The sequence below is a fragment of the Lathamus discolor genome, chromosome 8, assembly GCF_037157495.1.
Source record: "Lathamus discolor isolate bLatDis1 chromosome 8, bLatDis1.hap1, whole genome shotgun sequence".
NCBI classification, from domain to species: Eukaryota; Metazoa; Chordata; class Aves; order Psittaciformes; family Psittacidae; genus Lathamus; species Lathamus discolor.
In genome coordinates this window covers 7,781,772-7,802,737 of record NC_088891.1, presented here as the reverse complement: position 1 = coordinate 7,802,737, position 20,966 = coordinate 7,781,772, and the positions used below count along the sequence as shown (strand labels likewise).

The window sequence follows — 20,966 nt, the reverse complement described above, 5'->3', positions numbered from 1 at the left end:
TTCCCAAACAACCAGCAAAAGAATGTGAATAAGGGAGCAATAAAAAGGGTCTTTGAGTCAGATCATTGGGACAATGCCAGTTTTGCTGTAACAGCGATCTTGTATCACGACATAAGCAGCAATATCTTTCATCTCGTATACTATGTGATGTTTCGTGTAAGAGACATGAACCAGAGTTTGACTAAACTGGAAGCATTTAGCACCAGAATGATGCAGAAATATCTTTAAGTTAGACTATCATACTGGCCACCCCTGAACTGTGCAGCTTCCTGCCTACTTTATCTCTCACAAGAAGCCTACTCCTGTGTATAAAGTTTTATCTTGATAAAGACCAGAGTGGGAGACACCAGCACTTTATGTCTAAAATATGACAAATAGGAAGCACTAGCACTTTATGTCTAAAACATGATAAATGGAGCATCATCTATGCCTTCCCCCCCAAAAAAAAAAAAAGTTTGCAGAATTCATACCAGTGGCAGATCTAGTATTAGCTGCTGGTCCTAATCTCTATTCCCCTACTGCCTTACAGCACCCTAGAAACATCACAGTGTTTTAACATCTTGTATTCAAACCTTAGATCAAGAGCTCATGTTAGTTGCTTAGGCCATAAGCAGAACATAAGTTCTGCAAGGAAGATAACAGATGAACCTCGAAGTTCATACCATATTATTTTCTAACTATTCTACTACTAACAAGATTCTAATACCCTAAGGACAAAGAAAGAATCAGGATCATACAGCACAACCAAAATCTCAGAATACCTGACAGAAAACTAGGTGGAACAAGACTTGCCACTGCATAAAATAGATAACATGCAGAAATTTCAAACAGTACTTGGTAAGACACTAAGCAGTCACTGTCTAAGGGCAGTAAGTTCTTCCCATCAGATGCTAGTGACATGGTTTTTAATGAACGATATCTTCCTACATCAGTCACTACAGGGAGCAGAATGTCAAGCTAGGAAGACGACTAGTCCATTTGAAGAAAACTGTTTCTTCTTAGGAATAAGATGGTAGAAAGGCTGGAGGAAGGAAAAATGTTCTTCTTTTTCCGCACAAGTTGCTACAAAGCACAGGAAAAGGTTCTCATGAGTTAAGGAGTTCAGCTGCAGAACAGCTTTGGCAGACCCAGAAGAAAGACAAGTAGAAGTGGTACATGTGATGTCCTTCCTCACTGCTCCATGAATCGTTGCAAAAGTGGGAGTTTTCGCACAAGAGAGATTTTTGTTCTTTATTGCAGTTTTCTAAATGATACCTGATTTAACATACCCCCCACCCCCCCCCCAAAAAAAAACCAAACAAAACAAAAAAAAACTCAAAAAAACCCTCACAACCACCAAAACCCCACAAACTAACCAAAAAAACTCAAACCCCACAAACATCTCCGGAAGGTTCTTTAAGGCAAATAATTTAATAGTGTGAAACAAGACAGCACTTTCCCATCCCTGGCAGTGTTCAAGGCCAGGCTGGATGCAGCTTGGAGCAACCTGTTCTAGTGGAAGGTGTCCCTGCCCGCGGCAGGAGATTGGAACTGGATGAGCTTTAAAGTCCCTTCCAACCAAAACCATTCAATGATTCTGCGAATGGTGGCTGCTAATGAGTTTGAATTTCTGAGGTGCAGCACACGGACTTGCTTCATGAAACTGGTAACCACAGCATGTTTCCTCAATTCCAGTGCATTTTGCATCCCAGAATTTCCCAAGCAGAACTTTGAACTTTCCAGTTGATGCTGCCACTGAATCCTTTCATTGTAGCTCAGCCACTCTTTACAACCTGTATAATGCACAGTACGAGCATCTCCCTCTCCCTTGCTGTAAGAAGCACTCCTATAGAAACCGTTACAATTCAGAGCATTCACTACCACTTCATCTTCTGCTCTGTAAACTATCAGAACATTTGTAAAAGAAACAGTTAAATAAAGGAAAAATCCCTGTAAATCATGGTTGTGACAGACTAATGGCTAGCATTGCAAAGACAGTTTATCTTCCTGCTATATCTAACAAAGCTTCTTATGCTAATACCTTGTTTTCAAAATACAAAGAGACTCCTAACTCATGTTTTCTAACTGCAAGAATATACAGATAATGAAAAACACTTCCCATCAAATGATAACCTTCATCTGCCATTTTACATCCCCATTGATTCTCAAAATCAAAATATCTCCTTAAGTTATTTTGGGGGTTTGTATTGTTTAGTGTGCTTCCTTCATAGATAAAGAAACCAACTCCTCAGTCTCACTGTCTGGTTGTAATCCAAATGCATTTTAGAGTTTGCATGCATTAGCTGCATGCTTTAATTTGATTTATTTTATTTGATTTCTGTCTATTAGATTACATTTGAGGCAGGTTATGTGGCCTCACAAGGAACTTCTCACCAGCACCACCCTTTGTGCAAACAGCAATTTTATCTGGGCTAAGCCTAATTTCAAGTTACACGTTGATAGGCTGACAAACAAGGTCATGGTATCTGCATTGCAAGTGATATCCCAGCTGGTGGGAAAGGCCTTTGACAAACTAGAAGGTGAGTCCTGGGAGCATTCTGATTAAAAGGATATGAATTTAAGCAGCAAATCATCACTTATGAGCAGGATAATTGTTCCAAGTCTGTCTACAGGCATTCTGCATAGCTTGCAGGCCCATCACCTATGTCAGCACAGGAGACTATAAGCACATCACTATGCTTTTATTGCTCATTCATGGTTAGTGAGTGCTAAACACAGAGAGAATAGGGATAGTGGCACCATCGCACCACTGAGACCCCAGAGTCCTTCATCTGTCTCTTGCTCATTCCTTCGCCTCTGGCTAGTTGCTCTTTGTGGAGAACAATTCCCATGTGTCAAGTTGTGCCTCACAGTGACCCTCTAGCTGTTGTTTCTGTGCCCTTTCAAAATGCTTGACAAAACTGTCACAGAAGGAGTATGTCATCTGGAAGCTGTGACAGACACGATCTGACCCAATTCATAAAACATAACTAAACAGCTTGGGCTGCCAGAGGCCAGGATTTACAGGACCACGTTTCAAGAATGGCCTTCAACTCCTGCTCTACTGAACGTGCTTTCCTACTCTGCCACAATACAAATTCCCAAGCCATGTTAAGGGTAACCTGCAACATTGTGAAGTGACAAAGCAGCTGAGACACTAACCTTGTTAGAGCCTACCCTGTCCACTGCTGGTCAGGAATAAGAAGGAATGACCTTGGCCCTGGCTATGCCTTTTACACCAGGCTACAGGGGTAGGGAGCACTACAAAAATTAAGACATCTTTTTTCAGCAATCCATCCAGCACAGGAAGCACAAAGGAAAAATCAGATAGTTTCTGCTGCATTATCCACTATGGCCTTATTTTTACAATGAAAGCCTCCTGGCATTCATATTTCCAGCAGGTGCAGCCTGACCCACAAGGAATTTAAGGACTTCTTGCCTTCCTGTACATCTACCTCTTTTCTTCATCTCCACTTCAATCGCTAGTTACAGTCTTCTGTTAGGTACTCACCATGGGACTTAAATGTCCTTTGAGGGACATCACTCTCAAAGTCACTCTGATGCCAACAGTAATAAATTCCATCTCACTCATTTTCTCTTGAAACGCTTCACAGACTACATGTTTCAGGCAAGATCCAAGTTAAGAAGGCAGGGATTTACAGGAAAAAACAAGTTGCCCAAGGATAAAATACAAATAAGCCATGGAGTTGGAAGCTCAACATCCATTTCCCAAGCCACAGTCATGAAGTATCCTGTGCCATCCACATCCACCCAAGTAAGCAAATTTCTACATAATCCATTACTTCTAAACACTTCCTCCTCTTTTCATTAGCCATGAAAATTAATTGAATCATGCACTTAAACATCACCAGTAGATCCCTCTCTGTCAATTGTCCTATACCATGATGCTAGAACACAGCTGTTGTTTTCATTCTGAAAACCAACCCACCCTTCTTAAAATCAGCACATACACATGCATTTGCAGAGTACTGTGATCTTCCTGCATCCGTCACTATTACATTATGCTTTCAGAAATGCAGAGAAATGAAAAGATATGAAAGTAGCAAGGGAAGAATGAGGAAAGGAGATGGGATGTTGCAGTAGGTCTCTCTGGTCCTTCATTCACTCACTTATTACCTCTGCCCCATCATGTTTTTATAACAATTTCAGCCTATTTTAGCTTTTCTATTTCAAAGACATAGAAACAGCACCCAGACTAAGCCAGTAAAGACCTTCAAAACAGTTTGTTAAACAAATTCAATGAAGAAAAAAAATGAGAAAAAGCTTGTAAAAAGAATTACAAAATGGAAGCAAAATTACTCCCCCCCCCCCCATCTAAGTAGCATGACAGTTGCAATTGATAGAGCAAATTAAATCCTAAATGCGCTGGTGATTTGATCGATATCATTTTCTGAGTGTTACAGCCACATAATAAACATCCCGAACTGATACAGAAGTCCCAGTTTAGCTGTCTGCGAACACTGGTGCACTTTGCAGTCTCTACGATGTCACTCTCCAACTAGTTGATCTTATCAGCACATTTGCAGTCGGAACATAGCAGCTGTCTCTGCTTGTTTCTTAGCCATTTCTATTTCTGCATTAGAAACAGGTGGGTAAGCTCAGGGAGCTCACAAGGTTCTCTTTGATGTAGAGATGGACAAATCCTCTCATTAACAAAACAGTATTTTAAAAATCATTATGGGGTAATTTTAGTCCTATTTCACTTTAATATTGCTGCATAATTGCAGCCCATTAGTCACAAATACTTGTTTCCAGATCTGTCAGTTTTAAGCAACAAGAAGTGCCAGCCGGCCTGCAAACTGCTAGCTTCAATATATTGCTGTATTGCTGTACTTATTTTACTGATATAAGATTGGCTGATCCATAGCAATGGATCCTTTATCTGATCAAACTCAGTTAAACAGAACAGGACAGCAGTCTAAGCAGACCCTCCCAGCAAAATCAACCTACAGGCAGGAATTAGAAGGTATTCAGAGTTACAGATACAAAACCGGGAGAAAAACCAAATGCACACAGTGTATTGTAAAGATGCCTCTTTACTCACTAATGCTCTCAGGTAGGTTAATACTAGGATCGACACAAAGAAATACCATTTGCTACGTTTCACATGAGTGTAAACCCTCTCGTGCGGATGTGGGCAGAGTAGCTAAACAAGCTATCTGCTTGCAGCTCTGGCAAACATGCAATAAACCTGTTCCATACAATCCAAGTAACTCTGATCATTTGTAATACATGACTAGCTAGGTCAGCCTTGTCAGACACAAATGCGTAGCTTGGAACATTAAATCCAGAAACTGGATCCCTGTCTTCCAGAAAGTTTTCAAAGCCTTGAGGTATCAGGTGAATGACTTTTCTATTTTAAAGAGAACGACAATACACAGTCTCTCCAAACCAGTCAGCTAGGATTTAAAAGCACCAAGAAACTTCCCAATTTTAGAATGGTAAAGATGAAAACAACATGAAAGTTATAATGCCACCCACTCTTTCCCAACAGTCTGTTAGTTCTGTGTATTGAGGAAGGGTTTGCCTTTACATAGCAAAACCCTATTGCTGTAGTGAGAAACACAAGACTCGCAGAATCATTGGAAAACACCTAAAAGTAGCAGGCTTCCATGTTATGCAGTCTGGTTTCTGTCACAGCCTAGCAATTCCTTATCACAACCTGCTCATTTTGCCCTGAGCCATCCAGAAGTTGAATTCCCAAACTAAACCTAGCAATGGTTTGCTAGAAGAGTGGCAGAGCCCACTTTTTGCCCACTCTTGCCATCAATACAAGTCTGAAATAGAGAGCATCAGAAGGCAATGTGTATCTAGCTCAGTTCATGGAAAAGCACAGCCTTTCTGTTCCAAAAAGGAAAAAATATTGAACCAAAGACAAAAACTGCTGTCTGTAACAGCAAGGGCAATTGTTTAGGTCTGACAGCAGCTGGTACACATGCCACGCTCTGTGAGCTTTCCAGCTATGGAATACTCTTTCATAAGGCAAACCTGCCAGATGTCCTGCCCCTTACTCCCCAACCACAGCTTGCCTAGTAGTTACCAATGAGGAGGCACAGCCAAGCAGAAAGGAGAACAGCAGGTCGCTGGGACAGCCCAGGAGCTAATTGCCTCTTCTTAGAGGAGTACTTCTTAACTGCCTTACAGAGAACACATAGGGCAGAGAAGACAGGAATAAAGCAAACAAAAATCACACACAAGCAGCATATCTACTGTTGCAAAACTCCAGTTTCTTACCTTATAGCGGGTTTCTAACCCTGAGGCCACAGAGACCTTCTTACTGGCCTTTTATTCAAGGAGCAAGGGTGGACCACAGACTGCCCCACCATCCACCACCACAGCTGTACTAACCAGAATTAACTGATGATATCTATCAAGATTTAACACAGCTGTGAGGGGCAAAGCCAACTACCTTCAGGCCCAACCCACTTCATACCCTGCACCAGCAGGTGTTCCAGACCTTGTAATTCATGGAAAACAATAACCTGGGCAGTGAGATACCTGGCCAATTGGGCAGTATTGTGACCAGCTGGAAGAAACCTCTTCCTGCCCTCTGCTTTTTTTCCTGGAGACACAAGTATTAATTCTTCACCCTTTAGTTAAGCACGTTGCTCATAACGATATTCAGTCTCCACAGCCAATCTGACCCTAAAATTACATCTTCCCTCACAAAGCCTATCTCTGTCACATTGAGAACAGATTTAACTCAATTCAAATGCTTCTCTGGCTAATTTATACAGGACCACATTGACCTTTTAGCGTATGCCCCACAGGACGGTGTGTGACTGGAATTTATGGCCAGGCTTAGGAAGTGTGCAGCTCACTGAAATACAGAGAGGAGAAGGTTCATGCCAAGATTTGAAGTTGATAACGGAAAGCTAGTAGCAGTTCAATGCTGTTCAACATTAGAGGGAGCAAAAGCTGCCTGGGGGCTCTGCAGGGCTGTATTTCAATACCTCTACCAGACACATAGATTGGCCATTGGAAGCACAGCATCTGCAAGTTTCTCCCAAATTGTTTCCACCTAAGGGAGAGAAAATTAATTACTTATTTTCCCCTTCTGTTAAGGCAAGAATTTGGGCAACCTGTTGCTCCCACAGAAGCTTGTAACTCCACTGCAATGAGGCTGGGCACTGGGGTGTTGTGAGACAGGCATGTTCCAAAGCAATATAAGAAATGCATATAACCATTTTCAGGAATAGTTGTAATTTTCAATGCCTTATAACAAGATTACAAGTAGTACCACTCTCCTGTGAGAAGGCACTTCTGAGGCACTTGACAAACCAATCACAAGTGAAAATAACCACAACTAAGACATGCATCAATTTATCATTAAGTGTATGAGAAAGGGCTCTGATATTCTGGAAGACTGGAGCATGGCCAGTGCTAAGCACTACTGATGTTCTAAACCCAAGTCCATACCAACCAAGAAGGCACTGATAGTTTATATTCCAGAAAATGCTGCTAGTAATCAGAATAGTTCTTCTCTGGAAAGGGCATGCAAAGGTTAAGAGTCTCTCGGGACTAAGACTCATATAATTCAAAGAAGGAAAGGTAACAGAACAAGCGCTAAAGAAACAGCACACAATTCAGCAGCACTACCCACTAGGAAGATGAGGGCTTAGAACAAGTCTCCAAATTTTAGAAGGAAGGTTATTAAAAAAGAAAAAAAAGGGAAGAAAACTACAGATGAATGAGGAGCTGCCGCTGCAGTATGGATTATCTTGCTTCAGATGGCTGCTCTGCTAGCATAAGGCAAAGGGAGAGGAGAGAAAGAGAGATTGCCCTGACATTTGCCTTCTCCCTTCACAAAACCCACTGTGGCTTCCTATGCTTCAACACCTGTTTTTAGCATCCTTATTGAGTGTTTTCTGTGCATTGCTTCCTGCTTTGACTAATGGGATTCAGTATCTTGGTATGCATTTTGCCAAGCTCACAGAAGGCTGACCATAGAGTCAAAGCTGTGCTGGCTGAGTCAGTTCTACCAAGCGCTGGGAGTCAAAGAACAGTTGATCCATCATGAAAAATACTGGCCTCGGGTCTGCAGACAGCCATGTGTCTCAGAGATGTTATGTTCTATTCAACCAGCTTCCACCTTTATGGCAGTAGACTGGATATTCAAAGAGGATAGTTTAGCAGAAATTAGCCTGCTCTTTTTGCAGTGGGCTGCCACACTGTTGTGACTGGGATAAGAAAGAAAACGGAGATGTTTGAAATGGAGAGACAATCTTGAGAAATTTAGAGCACGCACCATCAAGTGTTGCATATCTGGAGATCATTGCTTTGGCTTCAGATGCTCGATAAACTGCCTACTGAAGCGGGGAAAAAATCCTATTCTCAATTCTGTAATTATTTAGCACTATAGAATACATGACAGTTTTATTCAGTCTCTCTTCACTACTGCATTAAAACAAGATCACAGTTTTCACAACAGCTGACACTTCCTGTCACCAAAACCACAGTGTTTGGTACAACGCAAGAGAGGAACCAGCACCTCTGCCTGGCAGCACTGCAAATTAGGAACAAATCATCAGTTTGAGGGAATACACAGATACAAAACTCACTATTGCAAATGCAAGAATAAAGCAAAAGATGTTTTTCTCCACAGTTTGCTATAATCATCATCTCATTCAATTTCTATACACACTAAAATCTGTTCACTTGTGACTATAATCACAAATAAGGAGTAGAGAGAAACAAGAGATTAAAGGAAAAAACACAACAGGCTCTGTAAATGGAGTATTTTAAGGAAACGTAATGCTAGTGGACTCTTTCTGCATAAGATCTCAATTTGGACCACTAAGTACCTAGATAGCTAGAAAAAACAATCTGAAACAGCATCCTCTGTTCACATCCAGTGGAAGTGCAGTCTAATGAGGGGGCACCTGAGGAGCAGAAGCTTTCTTCAGTTCTTTGTTTCTCCCCTCAGACTTTCATCAATAGCAGCAATGGCTCTTTCTTCTTGTATGACACAGTGAAGAAATGCCTTTTTAATAAAAACCTATCAGTCCTTTTCACAGAAACTACCCAGCATCCAGACAAATATGTGGAGCTGGATTGCTCTAGATTTGGCATACAAATGTGACCTAAGGGTTCAGCAGCATTGGCTGTAATGCTGTGTGCATCTGTGCTGGAAGAGGTGTAGCACTGCGACACCAGTGGAAGAACAACAGATGCGCTTGCTGTTGTGAGCCATTTCCAACCAGCACAATGCCAGGTTAGCACTCCAGCTGAATTGCTACAGGCATTTCTTCTGGCTGCTTGAAAGATCATTACCAATCAAAGCAGGTCATTCTGCCTCCCCACTTCAACTTTATTAAATGAGAGCTTCCTTTAAAGAGTGCATTTTCCTTTGGGGCGGACTAACTCCAATAAGGCGTTGATCTAATTTGATCCCTCTTTCACCAGGAGATATGTCATCTCCAGCTTTGAAAAAAGTTATTCAAGAGGAGAGAGTTTGAACCTTTCATAATTAACATGCAACACTGGTTGACACAGAGGGAGCAGGCACAGTTATAATAACTTGGAGTCAATAATTCATAAACTATAATGCATTATTAATCAATTATCGAGGCCTGAATTACTTTTAATGAGATTAAGCTGATTGGAACACTAAGTTGTTTGAATCATATTGATTTATTCAATGTGCTTAACTAAACTGTGTACATTTTCCACATGATCATTATTTCCCAGTATCCTGCATAAATATCCAATATCCTGCAATTCACATCCTCTGTTGTTCTCTGCTCAGGAATTGCTCTTTGCTGCAAATTATATTTAAAGGTAAAGGGCTTGTTTCTGAGAAAAGATCAAACTTGCCAAACAACGATGTAAGTAGCTCATACAAGCAAATTGAGAAATGTTAGACTGTTTCTCCCAGCAACTGTCTTTTTGATTACGTAGGCTTAACATGAGACCAAATAAACAGACCTCATTAGTCTCACTTTATCCCTCTTTCTAGTTCTAGGAGCATCTGAAGATTCAAAGGGCACAAGCATCCTGCCATACCTATCCCCAAAGCGTTACTTTTTCCATCTTTAGAAACATGCTTAGACTTAAACAGAAAATGTGTTTTAACTCCCCCAAAAAACGCATTTAAGATAAGCAGGTATCATTATCTCTTTATGATAATAGTCATAATGGTTTCTGCAGCCTTGCATGAAGAGGACATGTGATGACAGAAGAGCAACACAAAGTGACAGCTATTACAGATCTAAATCCATTGGACAGTGTCATTCTTATTTCCCTCAGCACTGTTTCTCATTAGCTGGGACATTTAGGTTTAACTTCAAACCCCATGATTCAGCCCTCTAATGCTACACACTGCTGAAAGGACACTTATCAGGTGTGTCAATTTGGGGAAATACTCATAACACACACTGCATGATTAGTAATATCAATGGGAATCACAACAATACAACCAGCCTTGAAGAGAGCTTTGCAAATACTTACTTTGTGGTACCACAAACAATGATTGTCCCACCCCACTCTGCAGACTGACACTGTCCTCACTGAATGCACGATTTACCCCGAACAGTAAAGAAGATAACTGAGGATGCAAACATTCTAGTCATTTTGTCTCATCGTTGGTGTTTCCTCCATAGTCAGAGTAGAAAACTAATGGTTTTATCACAAGACTATGGGGATACAGCAGTTAGAGTGAGTGACGAAGACATCCCTTCTTGCTGAATGCTCAATCTTCATGTGATGGCAGGAAGGGCAAAATTAAAACACAACAAAAAGATCAAGAGAGACCCTCTCAATTTCTATCAGTACAAATCCGTGGGGCTTTGAAGCCCAGCAGGGACCTCTGACCAGCTTCAGTTTCTGTTGCAGTCTTTGGACATCCAGAGACATTGATCAAGGATAACTGAGAGTTGTGCTGTTTGTAACTGAGCTGTTGTTTGATTGAGATGCAAAACACAGGGAGCCAGAAAGTTCCTGGCTCACTTCTTCATATCAGTTTAAGAACTGAACATTTAAGAAAAATCCTTCAGTATACGACCATCACATAAAGGGGTGGGAGAAAGGAGCCTAAAGTGAATATCAAAGCCTCATACAAACAAGGTGCAATGAAGGCAAACAGCAGCACATTTTTCTTCCCTTCAGTATGCGGTGAATGTGGCTTGTGCTTCCTATTAACAAGGCACACATTAATAAATTTAACTCAGACAAATTCAACCATCCAAGGGCCACATTAATCAAAAGCCTGACAAGAGCAATCTGAAAGAGTCGAACAAGGGATATAAAGTACGGTTGACACAGAGGATGCCATGCCCTCACTGTCCCTGTGCCACTCCCACCCTATCAGCACTTCCAGTACCACAGTAGCTCCTTCCTGTCGCACTCCCACTGGGGCTGGTAACTCCATCCTCCCAACACTCCTCACCCACCCAGTACCTCTTCATCAATGATGTTTCCTACTCTCCATGTGTGTGTACTGGAGAAGGATTTAGAGTGTTTAAATACGATCATGTGCAACAGCCACAAAGTCCTGGCGAGCTTTCCGTTTTACCTGGTGTTATTGAAAAGAACCTCTTAAGGTACAGATTGACAAATGTACAAAGGAGAAATAAAAAATCTGATCGGAAAGCAAAATGACTGTGGCTCATAAAAACTGTTTCATTACCCGTATGCCAGGTTCCCCACGGCTGCTGCTCCACAAACTCAGGCTGAAGTACGCGCGCATGGACACTATACAAACCAGTGGCAGTTACTATTAAGGGTGAAACGGTTTTTCCCCCCTAGAGTTAAATATGAAGGGACCAAACTTGTTGCTTTTAAGTTTTTAGAATGGTAAATATTGACAAATAGGTTCTTCCATCAGCCAAACCACTTCAGAGAGAGGGGCATGTCGTACAAAACAAGGAAACTGAGAAGTAACTGCTGATCAAAGCCACACAAAGCAGCACAGATTAGGCTATGTACGTCCCCAAAAGCCATAGTTATACAAGCTGCTTAAACAACATAAGCGCAGACATGATTATTCAGATTTGCCTAGAGGCATCCCCACAGCATGAAACATGCTATACTGCCTTGCTGTTCTTCCACTTGAGAGAACAACAAATATTTTCATCACCTAAGAGTATTGGTGTTTACTTTTATAGTCTTTGAGACTGGAGAGAAACTATGCTGCCTTAACACTGTCTTTCCCCCAGTTTCTATTTCAGTTCAGCCAACCGGGTTTTCATTGTGCTCAGTTGGTTCATGAATAGATTTAGGAAGTCCTTAATCACATTACACTGCAAAGCTTCACAAGAAGAGTTGTTCAGTGGCACATGATTTCATGGCATTTCAGTTAGAACTACTAGCTCCCACTGAATGCATATAACATCACAAACCAAGGGGTATATCTTTCTCTCAAAAATAAAGACAACTTCAGCCACATAACTGGGATTTGAACCCAAATGCTGAATCTTACAACAGCCTGAGGCTTTTGAAACAAGTATCTGTCCAGATTGTTCACAGATCCTTTATGAATCTTTCAGCAAACCTGTGCTGAATAAGGCTTGTCTTCATAGGCAGGTTAATGACCTCTGAAAACCTGCTAGACTGTCTTTTAACACCGAAGATGCATTCTTGATGCACTCTGAGAATACAGTGTTCCAGACACTGACAACACCTTCTAATATAGTCACATTTATATCTTGATACTCCTTAAAAGCAGTGTGACTCTGGGGGTATTATTGAGCTCCTCAGTACTGTGTTGTCATTTCCTTGTAATCCTCATTTCAGCATCTGTGCCTCTCAATGTCTTGAGTATGGACTGTACATCCTGCATACACAGGTGCAGTAAGCTTTCAGTTCAGGGCTAGCCCCAAGGACTGTAGATGGTAGAAAATCTAGCACTAGCATATGAAATTATGTTTTCTTCTTGTCCCTGGTGCCAAAGGTGAAAGCATTCTTAACTATTCCTGCTGTAGTTCCATTGGTACAGGCCTGTGTTTTTTCATCCTGATCACTGTATCTGCATGACTGCAGACCTGGGCATGTTATGGGGTCACTCAAACAGCAAGAATGCTCTTTTATGAAAATACTGGAGATTTTGAAATTGATTGCTTTGCTTTCCTATGACAAAACGTACCTTTCAGAAAATCCTTTCAAAGCCAAAGGTGCTTAAACTCGATGTTTAGTGCATTCACTCATCGTATTGCTGACCCGCTCTAAGTCCTTGCTTTGGTAAATTCAAACATTAGTTTAGGTTTTGCTTTGTACCTTCATTGGGAAGGCATACTCACTTGGGCAGAAAAGCTTGCTCACTGCACGTCGCGTATGGATGGCTGCAATCCTCAAATAAAGTACTCCAACTTATTTTCTGCTGCTCTATTATGCTTTTCTGCCATGAGGTTTAAAAATTGCTGTTGACAGCTACCATCTAACCAGGTGATCACCTGCAGTGTGCCAAAGGCTTCTTTATATAACCACAGCTCCCACCCACTGGTTTTCTGTTCTATATCATCATTATCATGGAACAAAAGCGCTAAAGGGCAAGAATGATCTCTTCATGTCAGGCATAGACAGCACCCACCGCAGCCAAATCCCCTGTTCATGTGTTGTATGTGCTACTGTAGTGTAAGTAATGCTAATAATTGTATTACTGTAGCACCACAATCTGATTTTCTCTGCGACAGGGCCTCCAGTCCTCACCATTAAAGCTGTGTGCATGCACCTTATGAATGCCCATGTGTAATGGGCAATTTGGCTTTAAGATTTCAACTTAAAAAAGCACATTCCAGCTCAGAAATGTGCTAATTCAGGATAAATGCTCAATTTATAATAAAATTATTATAATAAAAATGTGAGATCAGGATGGTTGCGCTGTAATGTCGGCATAACTGCACTGTGCTCTAAACCTGAACCAGGAAAGACAGCAATAATTTTCTCCAGTGCTTGAGCTTCCTTTATGTAGCACAGACTTTATGAGGACTCCTATTCATGTATCACTACATACCCGTGGAAAGAGAATGCCTCAATGAGAAGCGTGGTTCATAACATGGAATCCCTTTGGATACTTCTAGCCTAATATCTCAATGAGGTAACAAAATGTAGTTGTTTAACATCCAAAAAGATACTAAGGCAATTTAAATTTCCCCACTCCTGCAAAGTTTTCAACTTGTGTTATGGATGTGTGAAGAGCAGAGATTAAAAAACAATATTAAATAAATCAGTTTATGCCTATTACTGACATAAGAAAGCCAACCTACATATAAGCGGCTATTTAGACTCTCAAATCAAAACTAAGCCAATACGATGCTAACCAGCATCTTATCACTTGCTGTTGAATACAACTTTCGTATCTTAATCTTGTTAATCAAGGCCACTGAAGGTCTAAGTCTTTGACTTTCACAGTGAAAAACATCCACCTCTACATAGAATATAGCAGTTATAATGTTTACCATTAGATAGTACATCGTCAGTTAGTACTGGGACCAAATGCAAGGAGCTGTATGGTGTCCAGATAGGCCTACTGGCATGTTGGAAGAGCTGGAATTTCATCAGAACACTTCAATTGTTGCCCACAGCTGGGAAAGAGGGGTGAGTTTGAGTGTATTTTGCAAGTTTGAGACCTCAAAATATATAAATCATTTCAATGTGGAAGATATACACACACAAAAAACACCACCACCAAAACCTACCAAATTCTTGTTGAATTGGTTACTTGGTTACTTGAACAGTGTTTCTTGCTGTTGGAGATATCTGACATTGAACTTTGCAACTGTTTCAGATCATGAAAGAAAAATTCACAGTGAAAAATGGTATCAGTTCTCCTCCCTCCCCCTTGTAAATCTGAAATTTAAGAGCACATTGTAATTGGCTGTGCCCCATATTTATATTTCTTTTTCCAAAATGAGAAAGTCAAGAAAACCACCATATTCACAAACCAGGTTGTCAATGCCACTGCTGGCATGACCACAGCTCGCCAGCACCTTTTGTAATGCTTCATTTGGCTACTTACAGAATTGCTCCAAGTCGTCTCTTTTTTTAGATTCTGGCATGGCAGTGATTGTGAGCAACGGGCATAGATTTCCTCCTAGCGTCTGGCAGAGCGTCTGCTGCCTCCAGTAAACCTTCTTGGGATTCCTGTTCCGTTCCAGGATATCAAGATGGGACTGAGAAGCAAGGAAGAAGCGAGGAAGCAGATTTATAAATGAGTTCATGGTCTATAAAATCTGATTCCATTAGCTGTGTATTATTATAGGTACTAATTTCATCTCTTGCTAACTTACCAGCTTCTCTCTTCTGCCAGTTAACATCATCACTTTTTACACCCTACAGAGATGCACCAGCCATTCAGAATATATCCCAGTTCACTGAAGATGCACAGAGCTATTTACTCATTGAAGATGTCCCTGCTAGTTGCAGCAGGCTTGGACTAGATGAACTTTAACAGGCCCTTCCAGCCCAAACCATTCTATGATTTTACCTGAACAGTTCCTAGGTGCTTTTCTTATTAGCAGAAAGGAATTTCCATGCACACATAAAGCCCAAAAGAGAACTGTCTGCTCCTCATATTTTTATAAGGACATGTATGTTCATAAGAAATGTGAGAGAACTCAACCAGCTTTGATCCTTTACAGGACTGACTGGTTAGCTGTCAAGCACGTGCCAGTGAAACTCAGAACAACTCCGCACCAGAAGCAGCCAAAAAGTTTACATCAAAAGGACATTTTGTACAACCAGGAGTGGGAAATTTGAAGAGTGTCTTTCCAAGAAGTTATTTAAAAAGGAGATTTTCTCCTCTCCTCCCCCCACAAAATTTTAAAAACAATTTTGCCCAAAAGCTCCTTGAGAAATTCAAGAAAAAAAAGAATTGGCAGCTTAAAAGAAAAAGAAAAAAAAGAAAAAAGAAAAAAAGAAAAATTTTTGGAACAAATTCTGGTCTCCTCATTAGACACATAGCCACTTGTCACCCACACACCAGATGACGTGTAGTTCTCTCTGTTTACACTGCAAATTGCAAGATTAGTGTAAGTAGTCCCATTGCAGGGTGTTGCTAAATGTTGTGAAACACAAGTTGTCTGTTAGTTGCTAGAAATGGATATAGTGAAGTTTGCAGACTTGTCGTAACAGAAACTAAAACACACCAATTCACTGAACAACCCTTGTCTTAACAAGTCAGAGCTAAATTTTAACCAACATTTATAAGACAAGATTTTCAGAGAATCATAGAATGGTTTGGGTTGGAAAGGACTTTAAAGGCCATTTGGCTCCACTACCTGTCCCCTGCCGTGTGCAGGGAGGGACACTTTCCACTAGACCAGGTCTCTTAATGCTTGGAGCTTGCCGTCTGTCTGACTGCTTTCCCAGTTTCCATTTGAAAGCAAACACAGGACTGAAATTTACAGTCATCTATGCCATAAAACAATTAACATACTGCTCTATAAAGTAAATTCAATTATTAGATCTCTCATAGATAGAGAACTCAATATAATCATTTACTTATGTTCTGGTACCCAGTGAAACTTAATTGGGTATAGCTGCCACAGAGATTTCAGCTAGATATCCAAACAATTAAACACTACGATGTAAAAATAGATGAATTACTGTTCATAAAATAAATGCAATTACTAATGGGCAAAAAGTAATGAACTGCAGAGTGCATCCAGTTCAAATAGGATTCTGCGATACGTATTTACTGTAAATATGCCTGTAACTATTACATATATAGGATATTTTAAAACATTTTCATATCAGTAGCTCCATATACAAATTTATCTTCTTCCCCAAAGCACTATATATTTAATTGAGCCCTTGGGTTTGTAATAACTTTTAATTTATTACTGATACGTAAAGCCAACATACTTCACCAGTGGACAAATGCCTTCTAATGAAATCTAGTGGTGGACAAACCTGATTTAGTTTATTTACTGTGAAAGTTAAAGTAACATGGAAATGTGTAAATTGCATCACTCAACATTTTAAATTACTCCAAGCAAAGAAACCTTTTAGAATTATTAGGGGCAACAGTTTTGCTTTGGCTAAAGAGCTGGGCATGACAATCTATCAATCTCTCCCATCCATAATTCCCGTTTACTGAATTTTGTGGTCCTTACTGAGTCCGAGTTAATTTAAACTTTTCCTGAGGCAAAATTGCCTTTAACTTCAATAAGCATTTGATTTGAAGAGGCAGTGAAATACTTCAAGACTTGGCCCTGCAAGTCTAGGAATAACATCTTTTTCATCTCTATTCTATTCATTCAAGAGCAGGTGAGATATTCAGGGATTCCCAGAGCATAAAAACTTTCCAAGTCTCTCTTGCTTTTGCGCCAGCGGAAGATAGAAATCAATAACAGTAAAAAAATGATGAAGCACTGCCTTTCAGTAATCAAGTATGGTGGTGAATAAGACCGCCCAATTCTTCAGTACTGCATTTGTCTTTTCCCCTGCAGACCATACGATATACGTTCCTTCAAAGCTATAGGTCAAACCCCACTACGGGAGCATACTCTCTTCTTCATTGATTTTGAGGAGTAACTGGTACCCATAAGCCTAATGACTGAGTTGGCAGGCATATTTTGGACTGTGAAGGCTTGACTGGCCTTCTCCCAGATACTGGAAGCAGTTTCTTTGAACATCTATAATGGGATGCAAAGCAGCTGAAAAGAGACTGCTGTTTGAGCGGGAATTAATCTAAGCCTAATTATGCTGGCATGCCAGGCAGCATGGCTAAAAGTGAGAGAGGACATTGTCTTCCTTGAAAGCATAATCTTTCACATCTGGTAATGGCAAACTAACACCATTATAAAAAATAGAAAGCCCAACTTTACCAACCCACACAAGCATTTGTTGCTCTGAAGAAAAAGGGTTAACAGTGGAAACTAAGGAGAGAAGGAAGGGGAGCTAATCACCTGGGACTGTGCATCTTCATTTTCAGTAACATGCTCCTCATCTTCAACCACAAAGCAAAGCTACTCCCAGAACTACTCATTTCCCTTCTTTTATCCTACTTCCCATTCAGACCATGGGCTCTCCTACCTCAATCACTGAGAAAACACATTGGATGCGTTTCCCAGAAAACTCTTTACCATCCACCCCAGGCCAGAAAGGGCTGCAGAAAACAAATTCTTCCCCAGGGAGTAAACTTTGTCAACTCAGTAATACAATTTACACCTACACAAATGGAGACATCTTTGGTTTGCATTATAACTGTTATAAGCACTAATGGATTGTACCCCGGCTTACCCCATACAAAGAATTCTTTTCTCCTGCAAAGAGAAGCTTCAGAGCTGGAAGGGGCTGCAGTTGCAGACAAGGTAGTAACAGCATCTTGATCATTAACTGCCTGTGAAAAGTCCTCTACACTATCTCAGGATCTATACAGACTCAAGCAGCTCTGACCTGCCAGGCCCATTAGCTTATTATCTACATAGATATCAATATTACCATCATTGTAGAGTAGGTATAGGGGTAATGGTAGGCCAGATAGCAGACATCATCTTTATGAGGGAACTTGATGCTGAAGGTGAGTGTATAGTAGAAATTCCCTTTCATGCCTCGTCCTGCAGCTGCACTGCAGCGGTAGTGGTTTCTGGAAGAAGAGAAAGAGGGAGGAAGCAGATGGTTTTCACTTCTGGATGCACATTTGGAGTATCCAAAAGAGAATTAAACATTCAGAGAAGCACTCTCCCTGAATGAGAGTGCTGAATCTCACTGTAGATGGGCTTCAAACTCAACCAGTCATTGTACAAAGACTGGGAAGGCCCCATGCAAGTACAACCAACCCAATCCCAGGTACAACAATAACACAGTGCTAAATTATGTACATCCAGTAACACAACAGTGAACATCCAGTAACACAACAGTGAACCTACAGACTATATGAAACAAGGAGGTTAGAGAAACGATGGTTCCACTACAGAGAGGTGTAAATAGGATCATGAAGGTAAGTACCCTGATACCAAGATTCAAGGACATCTTGGGATTCACACAGTGCACAAAGACTAAGAGGGAGTTAAGAAGCAGAACCATGTGTGGCAGTACTGGACACAGCCAGTCACATGCTGCTGATGGATGGCAGCACTCTTACAGGAAAATAACAGTTTGTTTAATTTCTGAAGGTGCAAATAAGGGCAGGATGCCAGCTAATACTAGCTCACATAACACGCCCAGATGTATTTAGATTAGTGCATTCAGCTAACACTGCTGTATTGCTTCTGATATCCAAATTATCTTGCTCAGAGATACAGGTACCTATTCACAGTCCTGAACAATGCCATGTGAATATATTCTGTGACAGCCTGGAGATATAGAAAATATGAATACACTACCAAACCAACTATTCAGTTCCACCACAGGAAGAAAGGTATATTCCAGGAATTAATAAAATAAATAATAATAAAAAAAGGACATACATAAACATATTTCAAACATAATCAAAGGCTTTTGCTGAGTAGGAAGACAAAGAGAGTGGATTTGGTAGAGACTGCATACAGAGGAGAAGTGATCTCATACAAATTTGCAGGTTGTGAGCTACCCAAAAAAATCCTCTTTTTTGAATCCCTCTTTTTCAAAGACTTGAGCCTCCCCATCAAGGAGCAGAGTAAGGGCAGTTGCTCCCTAAAAGATGGGAGCTGAGCTTGATGTGGAAGCCACTAGGGCAAGGGCCTCAGCACCCAGGGTCATCTCTCACAGTACCTGAGCAGAGCATGGCTGGGGATGGCAGACAGGTTCAACCACACATCCAAATCATCAGACTGCTTGTGGTGATGAGGCAGGTATGGATCAAGCCAGGAGGTCAGCCAATGGGTTAGGATCCAGATCACCAGAGTTGATAGCAAAGCACAGACACAGCAGTGACTGAGCTGGAGCTTCGCTACAACACAGCTCAGACAGGGACTAAGTAGTTCAACTAGATCTGCTGGGCCCATGGACAGAGGGTGTGGGTCACCCTGGGCAAGGCTGGTCAGGGTCATCAAGGTCTCCTAGTGCATTCAGGCCCTTAACATTCCCTTTCATTAAAACTATGAGATCTTAAAGTGAGCTTCTCAACCTAGTTCCAGGACCAGATCTCTTGCAGAAGACTTACTCCGATATAGAGATGACTTTAGGCTGAGCAAGAAAGTTTTCTTTCAGAAGAGATGAAGAGACAATACATGCACTTTAGGGAGAAGCCTCACAGCAAATATCGCATGCATAAGTACATTTCAAACAATATTTTTTCCCACATTGCACCAATTATGCTATTGCCAAACCTTCTGATTCTGAAGGACTGTGAGGTTTCTTTGACAAATGTTATCATCAATGTTGCATTAAAATGCAAAACAGAAGAGGCAACCAAAAGATGCAATTTCAGCTCCTGAAATTTACAATACTGGCTTATTCTGCCTCTGTTCATTTTTACTCAAAAGGGTGGAGAGAAAAGGTAATTATTCTTGTCATATTCTCCAAAACAATACAATTCTGCTGGATTTTCACCTGAATTTAATACTTAGGATCATGTGGGGTGAGTGATACAGAGTGGGTCAACAGACAGTACATGAACATCAAGTCACAGTGGCAGACTAAAACCCTATGATTTTATTCTCAGCTAAACCTTTCACCCCAACATTTCTTTTGCAAATAACCCACCCTTCATATTGGACAAAGAGACTCAGAGGAAAAAAAAAAAGCAATGAACCCACATATAGAAACATCTACTTAGTTACTGTGTTTTGGTGGATCTAGGATTTGATTTTCTTTGTAATTCAGAATGATGACATTTAATAGAGTTCCTGTTAATTGTAACAGGAAGTGAAGGATAATTGAGAACCATTTATTGTATAGCACCTAAAGTAAGTAGTTATCTCCATGGCCTCTGTTATCCTCAGTGTGACTTGGAAGATCAGATGACCTTATTCACAAAGACCTGTCACAAAGTGCAGAGATCTTCTTAGTTGTCACCACCAATTTCACATTTGTAGGTAGAAGTGAGGGAGGAATTAAGTTTTTACAGGCAGATGCTGCCTAAATATCTTACATACACATTATTC

The 20,966-nt window shown here is 40.8% G+C and overlaps 1 protein-coding gene across 3 annotated transcripts in view; it reads right to left on the bottom strand.

Annotated features, from left to right (window-relative positions):
• AGBL1 (AGBL carboxypeptidase 1) overlaps window positions 1-20,966 on the bottom strand; it is a 306,435-nt gene that overhangs the window by 184,902 nt on the left and 100,567 nt on the right. For all 3 annotated transcript variants that reach the window (XM_065688671.1, XM_065688670.1, XM_065688672.1), the window contains exons 16-17: window positions 18,382-18,526; window positions 14,954-15,107 (exon numbers count right to left, since the gene is read on the bottom strand). In XM_065688671.1, the coding sequence (XP_065544743.1) occupies window positions 14,954-15,107; window positions 18,382-18,526 (299 nt within the window). The remainder of the gene's footprint in view (window positions 1-14,953; window positions 15,108-18,381; window positions 18,527-20,966) is intronic.